The 14,737-nt window shown below is 42.1% G+C and overlaps 1 protein-coding gene across 1 annotated transcript in view; it reads left to right on the top strand.

Moving 5' to 3' along the window:
* The window catches only part of LOC143809416 (cytochrome P450 2G1-like), a 55,154-nt gene extending 46,865 nt beyond the window's left edge, over positions 1-8,289 (top strand). Inside the window, exons 8-9 of the mRNA XM_077292484.1 lie at positions 3,613-3,754; positions 7,873-8,289. Of these exons, the coding sequence (XP_077148599.1) occupies positions 3,613-3,754; positions 7,873-8,060 (330 nt within the window). The 3' untranslated portion in view covers positions 8,061-8,289. The remainder of the gene's footprint in view (positions 1-3,612; positions 3,755-7,872) is intronic.
* The last annotated feature ends 6,448 nt before the right edge of the window (positions 8,290-14,737 follow it).

Here is a 14,737-nt window from a genome sequence, read left to right as displayed (position 1 = left end):
AACAACCTGTCGCTGTGCGTCGGGCCGACGTTCCCGACGCTAGGGTGGTCTCCGCCGCACAACGGGGGCAGCGGATGCATTTTTCCCACGCATCCGCTGCCCCATTGTGAGGTGCGGGGAAGTGCGGGGAGGTGGGGGCGGAGTTCCGGCCGCGCATGCGCGGTCGGAAAAAGTGGACCGTCGGGAGCAAAAAACGTTTTTTTCTCCCGACGGTCCGCTACCACACGCCCAAGCGTCGCAAAACGGACGCGACGTTTTGCAATGCGTCGCAAATGCGTCGCTAATGTTAGTCTATGACGAAAAAACGTATCCAGCAAGAACTTTTGCTGGATGCGTATTTTCGGCAAAACGACGCATTTGCGACGTACTGCAGTTAACGCTAGTGTGAAACTAGCCGTAGGTAATCTCCCTGGGGTTCTCTGTCTTGGTGTTGCTTCTCTGATATTCCAGACAGATGATATTTAAAAGCCTCTTGGTGATTATGTAAGTATACTGTGTGTAGTTAATCTTCCTATATACTTAATCATTATATGTATTTAATCCTTTTATGTACTTAACCTAGGTATGTTAACATATACAAAAGTGTACGCACTCACACTATTCAATCATACTATTCCTTGAATTTTGTGCTTTGCAATAAAATTGTGTTGTATTGCAAGTATTAGCCTTCTTTAAAGTCATATCTGAACCTAAGTGTTAAAAACCTGGCAACTTCTCCTGTAAGTAATTCTGCAAAGAGGGAACCATCATACCATTAAAAAATACAATTGAATTTTCATGGGCCCATCCAGTATGTGGGTTCCAAGGCATAATGGGGTGCATATGACTATGCAGCAGGGCAGACATTGCTGTCACTGTGTAAACAAAAGGAGTACAAAATGCATATTGTTAAGTGGATTTTCATGGGCCCATCCAGTACGTGGGTTCAAAGGCATAATGGGGTGCATATGACTATGCAGCAGGGCTGGCCTTGCTGCCAATGTGTAAAACAAAGGAGTACGGAGTACAAAATGCATATTGTGAAGTGGATTTTCATGGGCACATCCAGTATGTGGGTTCCAAGGTGTAATGGGGTGCATATGACTGACTATGCAGCAGTAAATACACAGAACCAAAAAAGAAGAAAATATAGAGTGCATCCACTCAATTATATGCCACCTAAAATTATGATGCACAACTACAATACATATAGAAAATCATAATTTATTAAATCAGAAAGATATATGACAAATATATAATACAGGGGAAAACAGAGAGGGTAGAAATAAATGCAGGATGTCACAGGATATGTACAAATTACCACACAACTAACAATAGTACAGCAAAAATTCAAACCATGTAGGTAAATTCCAAAAATTATTATTGTGTGGACAATAAAACATATACATTATATCTCATATTAAGTACCCACATTACATGATCCCCAAAACCTATGATAAGGTAATGGCATATAGGGTGATCATTATTAAAAATTATGGTACATGCCAAAGTCCAATATCAGGAAAGATGCAGTGCATACTAGAATAAATAAATCAATAATGTCACCCAATTATAAACAAATGTTGCAAGCATAAAGGAATACTCCTATAGAGACAAGGTGTCATAGTGCCATAAAGTGCAAAGAGGAGATCAAGTGGAATACTAACCAGTGGGAGAACTGTGGCAGCCCGCACCTGCCCGACGCGCATTTCGCCTGAGCTTTGACGAGCTTGGGTCTGCTTATGTGTCACACACCACATGGCCAGCTATGGGTGTTAAGTGTTACAATGACATTTCCCAGTGAACGCATTTGTAGTGATTGAAAGCAATGTTAACCCCTTCACCCCCGGAGCTTTTTCCGTTTTTCCATTTTCGTTTTTCGCTCCCCTCCTTCCCAGAGCCATAACTTTTTTATTTTTCCGTCAATTTGGCCATGTGAGGGCTTATTTTTTGCGGGACGAGTTGTACTTTTGAACGACATCATTGGTTTTAGCATGTCGTGTACTAGAAAACGGGAAAAAAATTCCAAGTGCAGTGAAATTGCAAAAAAAGTGCAATCCCACACTTGTTTTTTGCTTGCCTATTTTGCTAGGTTCACTAAATGCTAAAACTGACCTGCCATTATGATTCTCCAGGTCACTACGAGTTTATAGACACCTAACATGACTAGGTTATTTTTCACCTAAGTGGTGAAAAAAAATTCCAAACTTTGCAAAAAACAAAACAAAACAAAATTGCGCCATTTTCCGATACTCGTAGCGTCTCCATTTTTCGTGATCTGGGGTCAGGTGAGGGCTTATTTTTTGCGTGCCGAGCTGGCGTTTTTAATGATAGCATTTTGGTGTAGATACGTTCTTTTGATCGCCCGTTATTGCATTTTAATGCAATGTCGTGGCGACCAAAAAAACGTAAATCTGGCGTTTCAAATTTTTTTCTCATTACGCCATTTAGCGATCAGGTTAATGCTTTTTTTTTATTGATAGATCGGGCGATTCTGAACGCGGCGATACCAAATATGTGTAGGTTGGGTTTTTTTTTTATTGATTTATTTTGATTGGGGCGAAAGGGGGGTGATTTAAACTTTTATATTTTTTTTATTTTTTTCACATTTTTAAAAACTTTTTTTTTTTACTTTTGCCATGCTTCAATAGCCTCCATGGGAGGCTAGAAGCAGGCACAGCCCGATCGGCTCTGCTATGCAGCAGTGATCATAAGATCGCTGCTACACAGCAGATTTGCAGGTGTGCTGTGAGCGCCGACCACAGGGGGGCGCTCACAGCCACCGGCAATCAGTAACCATAGAGGTCTCAAGGACCTCTATGGTTACCTTCCTGACACATCGCCGACCCCCGATCATGTGACGGGGGTCGGCGATGCGCTCATATCCGGCCGCACGGCCGGATGCGGTAGTTAAATGCCGCTGTCTGCGCTTGACAGCGGCATTTAACTAGTTAATAGCGGCGGGTGATCGCGATTTCACCCGCCGCTATTGCGCGCACATGTCAGCTGTAAAAAACAGCTGACATGTCGCGACTTTGATGTGCGCTCACCGCCGGAGCGCACATCAAAGCGGGGGTCCCGACATGTGACGTACTATACCGTCACATGTCGGGAAGGGGTTAAATTTGAAAAACACTTAAAAAACGCTGCGTCTGAACTAAGCCCAAGTGGGGGAGGAATATTTTGGTCTGGAGTTAATAATTTGGCATTACAGGCAAGTCATTAACCTGCAAAGGATGTACCTTGACATATTTCCCAGCAAAATCCGTTTTGGTTTAGTTTTTGTTGTGTTTTTTGTTGCAACAGGAAAAATGGCATGAATCTCGGAAAAAAAGGTTTACAGCTGTGAACTGGGAGTCAGGAATGCTTCCAGGGGGATCCCCATGATGTCCCTATGTCATTTGAGCTGTGTTTCCATCATTTTCAGACGTTTTTAGACCTTAAAAGGACCCCCAGGGGGGGAAAACTGTAAAAATACTCAGGTCTCCCATAGACTTACATTAGGCTCGTTGTTCTGTCCCAGTACCCGAGTATTCCAATCTGCTCGACCCGAGCAACAAGCACCCGAACATGTTAGTGCTCACTCATCACTATTAATGATATTTTTATTTTTTATTTTATTCTTGGATGCAGGGCACGGAAGTTTATCCTCTTCTGTGTACAGTTTTACGAGACTCCAGCCAGTTCACCAACCCAGAAAAATTCAATCCTGGACACTTTCTTGATGAGTCTGGACGCTTTAAGAAAAGTGATGCATTTATGCCATTCTCCACAGGTAAAAGAAAAATTGCCTAGGGTCTACAGCATGTAAACGTCCCTTACTAAATGGTGGTTCCTCAATCTGGACCATCATCTATTAACCACAGCCCATTTTGTCACGCCTCTTACCACATACAGAAAATTGAGTTATTGATTTCACATTTCATATTTATTTATTCATTTATTCTTTTGTTGGCATTGCAACCAAAAACTTTTATGGGAAGTGAATACTTTCTGAAAATTTCATCTGTAGATCATAGCTGATAACTGTGCAGGGACAGAAAGCGGAGATTTCACAATCGAAGCAGTCAATAATGCTCTGCTCAAAGTCACTTGACCCATTCAGCCGGTCACAGGCCGCAGCAGTCTGACGGCTGGTTGAAAGGTGAATTTTCACATTCTTGATCCTACACAAACTGCATTCATTGGATCGAAATGGGTGATGGTATTTTTTGCCCCAACAGACCCTAATTAGGCCGGTTTCACATAAGCGTTTTGAGGAGCTGCAGAGGGCTGCGGACTTTCTCCGTGAAGCCCGGCTCTCGGCCTCACCTCCGCCACTAGCTCTGCCTACTTCTGCATGTGGCCTGCGTGCGGCCTGCGTAACTATCTTTACCATTAGGTACGCAGGTTGTGCGGCTGTATGCGGATGCTTTTGCATGTGTCGTTTTGGCGATTGGTTGACCAGCGTAGGACGCAGCTGGTAACAATTTATTTTTTTCTTTTTTTTTTCTCAAAACGACGCATGCGGAAGCATCCACATACAGCCGCACGACCTGCGTACCTAATGATAAAAATAGGTACACAGGCCGCATGCAGGCCGCATGCAGCAGTAGGCGGAGCTAGCGGCGGAGGTGCGGACAAGGGCGGGGCTTCACAGAGGAAGTCCGCCGCCCTCCGCAGCTCCTCAAAACGCTTGTGTGAAACTAGCCTAACTTATTGCAGAGGGTTCATTATGACAGTGGACAAGCTTGGTCATGAATCTGTAGAGTAAAGAACTTAACCTAGAGAATATTAACAGAATATATGACATTAATTGTTTTATAAATCAGCATATATAGATGAAGTAATAAAAATGTTTTCTTAGTTTAGTGCATACTAACTGTAGAAAAAGAAGAGTTCTCCACCATTAGTATTGCATAAAAAGTTCAATTTGTTGTGCTCTCAATATAACCATAAAAAATTAAAACTGGACCGTGAACCTACAATAGGTTGGAAACATGCTAGAAAAGTGTCCCACTTTTAAAAGTCTTATTTGCACATGGTTTAATGAGGGCACATCAAACTGAACGTCTATTCTGAAATTATACTAGTCAACTCTCAATTTTTTACTGTTTTTCAAAATGTCCAAATAATGGCCTTGCTATCTATTCTCTTCCCATGTCTCAGGTCCAGGAGTATTTTTTTTTCTTAGGCCGGGGTCACACTTGCGTGTGTAATGCAAAAAACTCGCACGAGTCTCTCGCATCCATACCCGGCGCTGCCGCCGGCACTCGGGACGGAAGTGTTTAGCTGCATAGAAATATATGCAGCCGCACACTCTGGTCCCGAGTGCCGGAGGCAGTGGCGGGTACTGATGCGGGAGACTTGCGTGAGTTTCTCGCACTACACACGCAAGTGTGACCCTGACCTAATAATGAATATATCATCAGAAAATTGTTTAAATCAGATTTTTTGTGATTAATGTTTTTTTTTTTTTGGCAATATTTTTTTTCAGATCCTAAATTTTACAAATGAAGGGGAATACAGGGTCAGCTATGACATCCCTTATTGTGATTGTTAGCTCATGTTATCAGCTATGAATAGAGGTGTTATTTTTCATTGTAATCCTGCATACAATGGCAATGAGACTTCTGAAAAGGCTTCGTGACAGAACAAAGTCTAAAATAATCCCAGGGGCCAATAGTAAAATTGCAAGATTTCTGATTCTGATATGAAAACAAGTAATCCATCTATGAGATGAGCCACCACCACAGTATTCTTTCAAAGAAAACAAATGAGCACTGGAAGAATTAAAGCCCCCATACACATTCAAATAATGTCAGGCGCACCCGCCGATATCGACAGGTTTGGCCAACAGTTTAATATGTTCTAATGTGTATGGGGACGCTGGTAGGTAAAGACGTTAATCGCACATGTCCAATTTTGGACTGCCAATCTCATAGAGAACACAGAAGAGCTCCTGTATAAAGGAGAGTTTATTGAGATGTCTGTTTGCCAAATGATCAGCCATAACATCGTTCAGTCAACAGGCATCTAATGAGTATTGCAAGCCTTAGGAGATATAACTATCAGCCAAACTGAACCATCATTTGGCCAACTACTATTGTGTATGTGGGGATTTACAAAAGAGTACATCTAAGAAAAATGCAGCAAACGTGTTACCAAGCAAAGACCTTTCAGTAAATTTGCTGAATCTTTTTGTCTGTACATGCACAAGAAAAGTAAATATACTGTATGTCTTCTTTGAGCAGATATAGATTTGTATTACAATTTATGCCATTTTCTAGAGTAATTAGTGGAGCCATAAGAAGAGCTGTCTTCTCCTGCTAAAGCCCATCCACTTTTATGCTCACATTACAAAAACTCAAAAATGGGAAAAGGTTGCTGAGTGCTACCTTTTTCCAGAAATGAGGCTTACGTTGAATAATTCAACTTTTCTAGCTGTTTCACTAGAGTAAAGCCAATGTTGAATTATTTTCCAAATGAGTTGATATTGCAGTCCATACAGGCACCAGGCTGTCAGCACCTCTGTCCATGAATCGAAAAAATTTGGTGTATGACTTGGGTTACTACTACACCTTTTAACATAAAACGCTTTTGAGTAAACTGATGACCACTGAAAAAGGTTCTAAATGCAAAATAAAATTGGAAAACATTCAAAGCGTAACACAATTTTATCAATTTAAGATGGTTGGATGGTAGAGATGGTAGAATCTTTAGAAATATTAATTATTCAGAGTCTAGAAATTTTTACAAAAAAAATTGATTTGAAGTGAATAAACATGTCACAAATCACAAGAATTCCAGTGGTGCCAGTGGTGATGATGGTGCAACTATTTTTTTGTCTTTTCTTCCACACCATCCATCCATTGAGATTGCCACTTTTTTTTCTCCTGAGTACACCGATACCTCACATGTGGGGGTAAACCACTTTTTCATTTACTATACATTTTGTACAACATTAAAATTAACTTTTGACGATCCCAATTATTCAGCCATTGCCAAAAAAGATGCAACAAGAAATAAGGTACATAGGTACATGAACAGAAAGCAAAATGTAGCAACAGTCACAGTATAGTTGTGGAGTATACGGCTGTCAAATTGGCTGAGAAAATTAGACATGAGAAGTTAAATGTCTACATTTATTTTTTCATTTTTTCCAACAAAATTTAACACCTTTCCTTAAAATTACAAAATAAGAACTGATTGGTGGATACACAACCAAAAACAGTGCTGTATTGCTGTGGATGTAACATTTTACTAGCAGAATAAGTATTAACCAAAAACACTGTTTGTGACCTGTACACTTAGTGAGGTAGACTGTTGCAGTTAAATGTCTGGATCTTGGATCAATTTTCTTTTGTATTAAAAAAAAACAAACAAATAACTTCTACCTAAAATGATTTTACAAGAAAAGCAACATCTCAGTATAGCTGCTTGTGACAAGCAAGCACACTATCTGCTACTGATTTCACTGATTTCAGATTTTCTTTTTTATATGTAAAAAATATTGTGTTTGCTTGCTTCTGCTTTTTAGTGCATTTTTTCTTAAAAGATTTTCATGACCAATCCAGATGATTGGTGGTGGTGTCGAGTATTAGACTCCAACCGATCTGATATTGATGATCTAAACTTAGGTCATCAATATCTTAAGCTTAGAAAACTTCTTAAATTGCCATATACTGAGGCTCGAGAAAGGCCAGATATGGCCAAAAATCTATTGTGTGATTTTTAATACTATGGAACAAAGAGCTAACCTTTTAAAGATTATCCTCTGGTGCCTCAGGATTCTTGGAGACTTTACTGTTTTTGAGCCTAGTTGGAGGCCCTAACGAGCAAGCACAAAATCTATCAATGGTGCATGGTGCTTGGACACTGAATCATAATTCACAAATATTCTCTGTATTTCAGGAAAGAGGATTTGTTTGGGAGAAGGTCTTGCCCGCATGGAACTGTTTCTTTTCCTTACCACCATTCTCCAGAATTTCACATTAACATCAAAGACGCATTTCACAGAAAGCGATATTGCTCCCCAAATGACAGGATTTTCAAATGTTCCCATGGATTACCACCTGTCATTTATTCCTCGTGTGGCATGAAATGAAAGTAGAAACCATCACTAAGATCATTCAAAATCTAGATTTTGTGAAATCAGTAGAACTTTGCTGTTATAAGCAATTTCTAATTTTCAATTACATTTTCTTTAAAAATTATAACGTTTGGTGATGTTTCTCTTCAGCGGTATAAAAGACTCTAGGAAATGCTCTGTTCACATTTGTATCATGGTGTGATGCTAAACATTCACAATAAAAGCTGTGATGCTGTGTCATATCTGTCGTATGGGAGACTCAATTTACTCTAATTGGGGCCCATCTAGTTTCCATTCATTTCCACCAGTTTGGCAATAAAAAAGAACAGCATGCTACTACTGACAGAAGAAGACCCTGAACATCATTATGGACATAGGCACACATTTGTGATCTACAGTACCACATTCCCATGTGTCATAACCTAACACAGTGTCTGATCTCCGCACTGTACAATACAGGATCTGGTCTCCCCCACACTGTACATTACGGGATCTGATCTCCTCCACACTGTACAATATGGGATCTAATTTCCCTCCCCACTGTAACATATGGGATTTGCTCTACCCCACATTGTCCAATACAGGATCTGATCTCCCCCACACAGTACAATACGGGATCTGATCTCCTCCACACTGTACAATACAGGATCTGATCTCCCGCACACTGTAAAATACAGGATCTGATCTCCTCCACACTGTACAATACGGGATCTGATCTCCCCCACACTGTGCAATACAGAATCTGATCTCCCCCACACTGTAAAATAGAGGATCTGATCTCCTCCACACTGTACAATACGGGATCTGATCTCCCCCACACTGTACAATACGGGATCTGATCTCCCCCACACTGTACAATACAGGATCTGATCTCCCCCATACTGTACAATACAGGTTCTGATCTCCCCCATACTGTACAATACAGGATCTGATCTCACCCACACTGTACAATACAGGATCTGATCTCCACACTGTACAATACAGGATCTAATCTCCTCCTCACTGTACAATACAGGATCTGATCTCCACGCTGTACAATACAGGATCTGATCTCCTCTATACTGTACAATACTGGTTTTGATCTCCTCCACACTGTACAGTACAGGATATGACCTTCCCACACTGTACAATACCGGATCTGATCTCCCCCACACTGTACAATACAGGATCTGACCTTCCCTACACTGTACAATACCGGATCTGATCTCCCCCACACTGTGCAACATGGGATCTGATCTCCTCCACTCTGTACAATACCGGATCTGATCTCCCCCACACTGTACAATACCGGATCTGATCTCCCCCACACTGTGCAACATGGGATCTGACCTTCCCCAGATTGTTCTTTAGAGTATTTGAGTGCATTGTTGGTCGACACGATACAGAATTTTAAGCCACTGAATACTGTACTGTACTATGCTGATTTATACAGGATTTAAGTGTTTCTCATTTGTGCAGCACAGGAATATTTTCTTCAAAGTATTATGCCATTCTTCTGATTGTATGTCTTGAATTTTGAGTCCAGGGCACTTTTTTTCAATATTAACCCCTTCATGACACAGCCTATTTTGACCTTAATGACCTGGCCGTTTTTTGCAATTCTGACCAGTGTCCCTTTATGAGGTAATAACTCAGGAACGCTTCAACGGATCCTAGCAATTCTGACACTGTTTTTTCGTGACATATTGGGCTTCATGATAGTGGTAAATTTAGGTCGATAATTTCTGAGTTTACTTGTGAAAAAAATGGAAATTTGGCGAAAATTTTGAAAATTTTGCAATTTTCACATTTTGAATTTTTATTCTGTTAAACCAGAGAGTTATGTGACACAAAATAGTTAATAAATAACATTTCCCACATGTCTACTTTACATCAGCACAATTTTGGAAACAATTTTTTTTTTTGCTAGGAAGTTATAAGGGTTAAAATTTGACCAGTGATTTCTCATTTTTACAACAAAATTTACAAAACCATTTTTTTTAGGGACCACCTCACATTTGAAATCAGTTTGAGGGTTCTATATGGCTGAAAACACCCCAAAATGACACCATTCTAAAAACTGCACCCCTCAAGGTGCTCAAAACCACATTCAAGAAGTTTATTAACCCTTCAGGTGTTTCACAGCAGCAGAAGCAACATGGAAGGAAAAAATGAACATTTAACTTTTTAGTCACAAAAATGATCTTTTAGCAACATTTTTTTTATTTTCCCAAGGGTAAAAAGAGAAACTGGACCACGAAATTTATTGAAAAATTTGACCTCAGTACGCTGATACCTCATATGTGGGGGTAAACCACTGTTTGGGCGCACGGCAGGGCTCGGAAGGGAAGGAGCGCCATTTGACTTTTTGAATGAAAAATTGGCTCCAATCTTTAGCGGACACCATGTCGTGTTTGGAGAGCCCCCGTGTGCCTAAACATTGGAGCTCCCCCACAAGTAACCCCATTTTGGAAACTAGACCCCCCAAGGAACTTATCTAGAAGCATAGTGAGCACTTTAAACCCCCAGGTGCTTCACAAATTGATCCGTAAAAATGAAAAAGTACTTTTTTTTCACAAAAAAAATATTTTAGCCTCAATTTTTTCATTTTCACATGGGCAACAGGATAAAATGGATCCTAAAATTTGTTGCGCAATTTCTCCTGAGTACACCGATACCTCACATGTGGGCGTAAACCACTGTTTGGGCACATGGTAAGGCTCGGAAGGGAAGGAGCGCCATTTGACTTTTTAAATGAAAAATTATCTCCATCGTTAGCGGACACCATGTCGAGTTTGGAAAGCCCCTGTGTGCCTAAACATTGGAGCTCCCCCACAAGTGACCACATTTTGGAAACTAGACCCCCCATGGAACTTATCTAGAAGCATAGTGAGCACTTTAGACCCTCAGGTGCTTCACAAATTGATCCGTAAAAATTAAAAAGTACTTTTTTTTCACACAAAATTTCTTTTAGCCTCAATTTTTTCATTTTCACATGGGCAACAGGATAAAATGGATCCTAAAATTTGTTGGGCAATTTCTCCTGAGTATGCCTATTCCTCATATGTGGGGGTAAACCACTGTTTGGGTGCACAAAAAGGCTCGGAAGGGAAGGCGCGCCATTTGACTTTTTGAATGGAAATTTAGCTCCAATCGTTAGCGGACACCATGTCGCGTTTGGAGAGCCCCTGTGTGCCTAAACATTGGAGCTCCCCTACAAGTGACCCCATTTTGGAAACTAGACCCCCCAAGGAACTTATCTAGATGCATAGTGAGCACTTTAAACCCCCAGGTGCTTCACAGAAGTCTATAACGCAGAGCTGTGAAAATAAAAAAATAATTTTTCCTTCCTCAAAAATGATTTTTAGCCCGGAATTTTTTATTTTCCCAAGGGTAACAGGAGAAATTGGACTCCAAATGTTGTTGTCCAGTTTGTCCTGAGTACGATGATGCCCCATATGTGGGGGTAAACCACTGTTTGGGTGCATGGCAGGGCTCGGAAGGGAAGGCACGCCATTTGGCTTTTTGAATGGAAAATTAGCTCCAATCATTAGCGGACACCATGTCGCGTTTGGAGAGCCCCTGTGTGCCTAAACATTGGAACTCCCCTACAAGTGACCCCATTTTGGAAACCAGACCTCCCAAGGAACTAACCTAGATGTGTGGTGAGCACTTTGAACCCCCAAGTGCCTCACAGAAGTTTATAACGCAGAGACATGAAAATAAAAAATAATTTTTCTTTCCTCAAAAATGATTTTTAGCCCGGAATTTTTTATTTTCCCAAGGGTAACAGGAGAAATTGGACTCCAAATGTTGTTGTCCAGTTTGTCCTGAGTACGATGATGCCCCATATGTGGGGGTAAACCACTGTTTGGGTGCATGCCAGGGCTCGGAAGGGAAGGCACGCCATTTGGCTTTTTGAATGGAAAATTAGCTCCAATCATTAGCGGACACCATGTCGCGTTTGGAGAGCCCCTGTGTGCCTAAACATTGGAACTCCCCTACAAGTGACCACATTTTGGAAACTAGACCTCCCACGGAACTAACCTAGATGTGTGGTGAGCACTTTGAACCCCCAAGTGCCTCACAGAAGTTTATAACGCAGAGCCATGAAAATAAAAAATAATTTTTCTTTTCTCAAAAATGATTTTTTAGCCCACAATTTTTTATTTTCCCAAGGGTAAAAGGAGAAATTGGACCCCAAAAGTTGTTGTACAGTTTCTCCTGAGTACGCTGATACCCCATATGTGGGGGTAAACCACTGTTTGGGCACACGTCGTGGTTCGGAAGGGAAGTAGTGACGTTTTGAAATGCAGACTTTGATGGAATGGTCTGCGGGGATCATGTTACGTTTGCAGAGCCCCTGATGTGCCTAAACAGTAGAACCCCCCACAAGTGACCCCATTTTGGAAACTAGACCCCCCAAGGAACTTATCTAGATATGTGGTGAGCACTTTGAACCCTCAAGTGCTTCACAGAAGTTTACAGCGCAGAGTCGTGAAAATAAAAAAATCATTTTTCTTTCCTAAAAAATGATGTTTTACCAAGCAATTTTTTATTTTCACAAGGGTAACAGGAGAAATTGGACCCCAATAGTTGTTGCCCAGTTTCTCCTGAGTACACTGATACCCCATATGTGGGGGTAAACCACTGTTTGGGCACAAGTCGGGGCTCGGATGGGAAGTAGTGATGTTTTGAAATGTAGACTTTGATGGAGTGGTCTGCGGGCATCACATTCCATTTCCGGAACCCCTGATGTGCCTAAACAGTAGAAACCCCCCACAAGTGACCCCATTTTGGAAACTAGACCCCCCAAGGAACTTATCTAGATGTGTAGTGAGCACTTAGAACCCCCAAGTGCTTCATAGACGTTTACAACGCAGAGCCGTGAAAATAAAAAATTATTTTTCATTCCTCTAAAATTATGTTTTAGCAAGCAATTTTTTATTTTCGCAAGGGTAACAAGAGAAATTGGACCCCAGTAATTGTTGCCCAGTTTGTCCTGAGTATGCAGGTACCCCATATGTGGGGGTAAACCACTGTTTGGGTGCACGTCGGGGCTCGGAAGGGAGGGAGCACCATTTGACTTTTTGAACGCAAGATGGTCTGGAATCAATGGTGGCGCCATGTTGCGTTTGGAGACCCCTGATGTGCCTAAACAGTGGAAACCCCTCAATTCTAACTCCAACACTAACCCCAACACACCCCAAACCCTAATTCCAACTCTAGATATAACCCTAACCCCAACACACCCCTAACCACAACCCTAACCCAACACACCCCTAACCCTAATCCCAACCCTAACCCTAATCCCAACCCTAACCACAACCCTAATCCCAACCCTAACCACAACCCTAACCCCAACACACCCCTAACCCCAACCACAAGCCTAATCTTAACCCTATTTCCAACCCTAGCCCTAATTCCAACTCTAACTCTAATTCCAACCCTAACCCTAAGGCTATGTGCCCACATTGCGGATTCGTGTGAGATTTTTGAAAAATCCGCAGGTAAAAGGCACTGTGTTTTACCTGCGCATTTACCGCGGATTTCCAGTGTTTTTTGTGCGGATTTCACCTGCGGATTCCTATTGAGGAGCAGGTGTAAAATGGAATCCGCACAAAGAATTGACATGCTGCGGAAAATACAACACAGCGTTTCCGCCCGGTATTTTCCGCACCATGGGCACAGCGGATTTGGTTTTCAGTAGGTTTACATTTTACTGTAAACATGATGGAAAACTGCTACAAATCCGCAGCGGCCAATCCGCTGCAGATCCACAGCCAAATCCGCACCATGTGTGCACATAGTCTAATCTAACCCTAACTCTAGTTCTAACCCTAGCCCTAACCCTAGCCCTAACCCTAACCTTAACCCTAGCCCTAACCCTAACCCTAACCTTAACCCTAGTGGGGGAAGAAAAAATATATATTTTCTTTATTTTTATTATTGTCCCTACCTATGGGGGTGATAAAGGGGGGTTCATTTACTATTTTTTTTATTTTGATCACGGTTTTATCAAAGTGATCAAAATGTTCCTGGAATGAATCTGCCGGCTGGCAGATTCGGCGGGCGCACTGCGCATGCGCCCGCCATTTTGGAAGATGGCAGCACCCATGAAGAAGACGGACAGACACCGCGAGGATCGGTAAGTATGAGGGGGGGGATCGGAGCACGGGGGGGGGGGACCGGAGCATGGGGGGGTGGATCGAAGCACGGGGGAACGGACAGGAGGACGGAGGGGAGTGGAGCACAGGATGGGGCAGAAAGGACAACTGGGGAAGCGATTGGTGGCGGTGGAGGGGGGCAGATCTGGGTCTCCAGCCATGGCAGATGCTATTGCAGCATCGGCCATAGCTGGATTGTAATATTTCACAATTTTTATAGGTGAAATGTTACAAATCGCTCTGATTGGCTGTTTCACTTTCAACAGCCAATCAGAGCGATCGTAGCCACGGGGGGGGTGAAGCCACCCGGGCTGAAGTACCACTCCCCATGTCCCTGCAGATTGGGTGAAATTGGAGTTAACCCTTTCACCCGATCTGCAGGGACGCGATCATTCCATGACGCCACATAGGCGTCACAGGTCGGATTGGCACCGACTTTCATTACGCCTATGTGGCGTCATGGGTCGGGAAGGGGTTAATAAAACACTAAGGCTATGTGCATACCCTGCGGATTTTGCAGCAGATCCGCAGCGGATTTGAC

Source organism: Ranitomeya variabilis, chromosome 2, assembly GCF_051348905.1.
Source record: "Ranitomeya variabilis isolate aRanVar5 chromosome 2, aRanVar5.hap1, whole genome shotgun sequence".
Taxonomy (NCBI): Eukaryota; Metazoa; Chordata; class Amphibia; order Anura; family Dendrobatidae; genus Ranitomeya; species Ranitomeya variabilis.
Note: the sequence above shows the minus strand (reverse complement) of the source record. Positions and strands in the feature narration are given on the sequence as shown.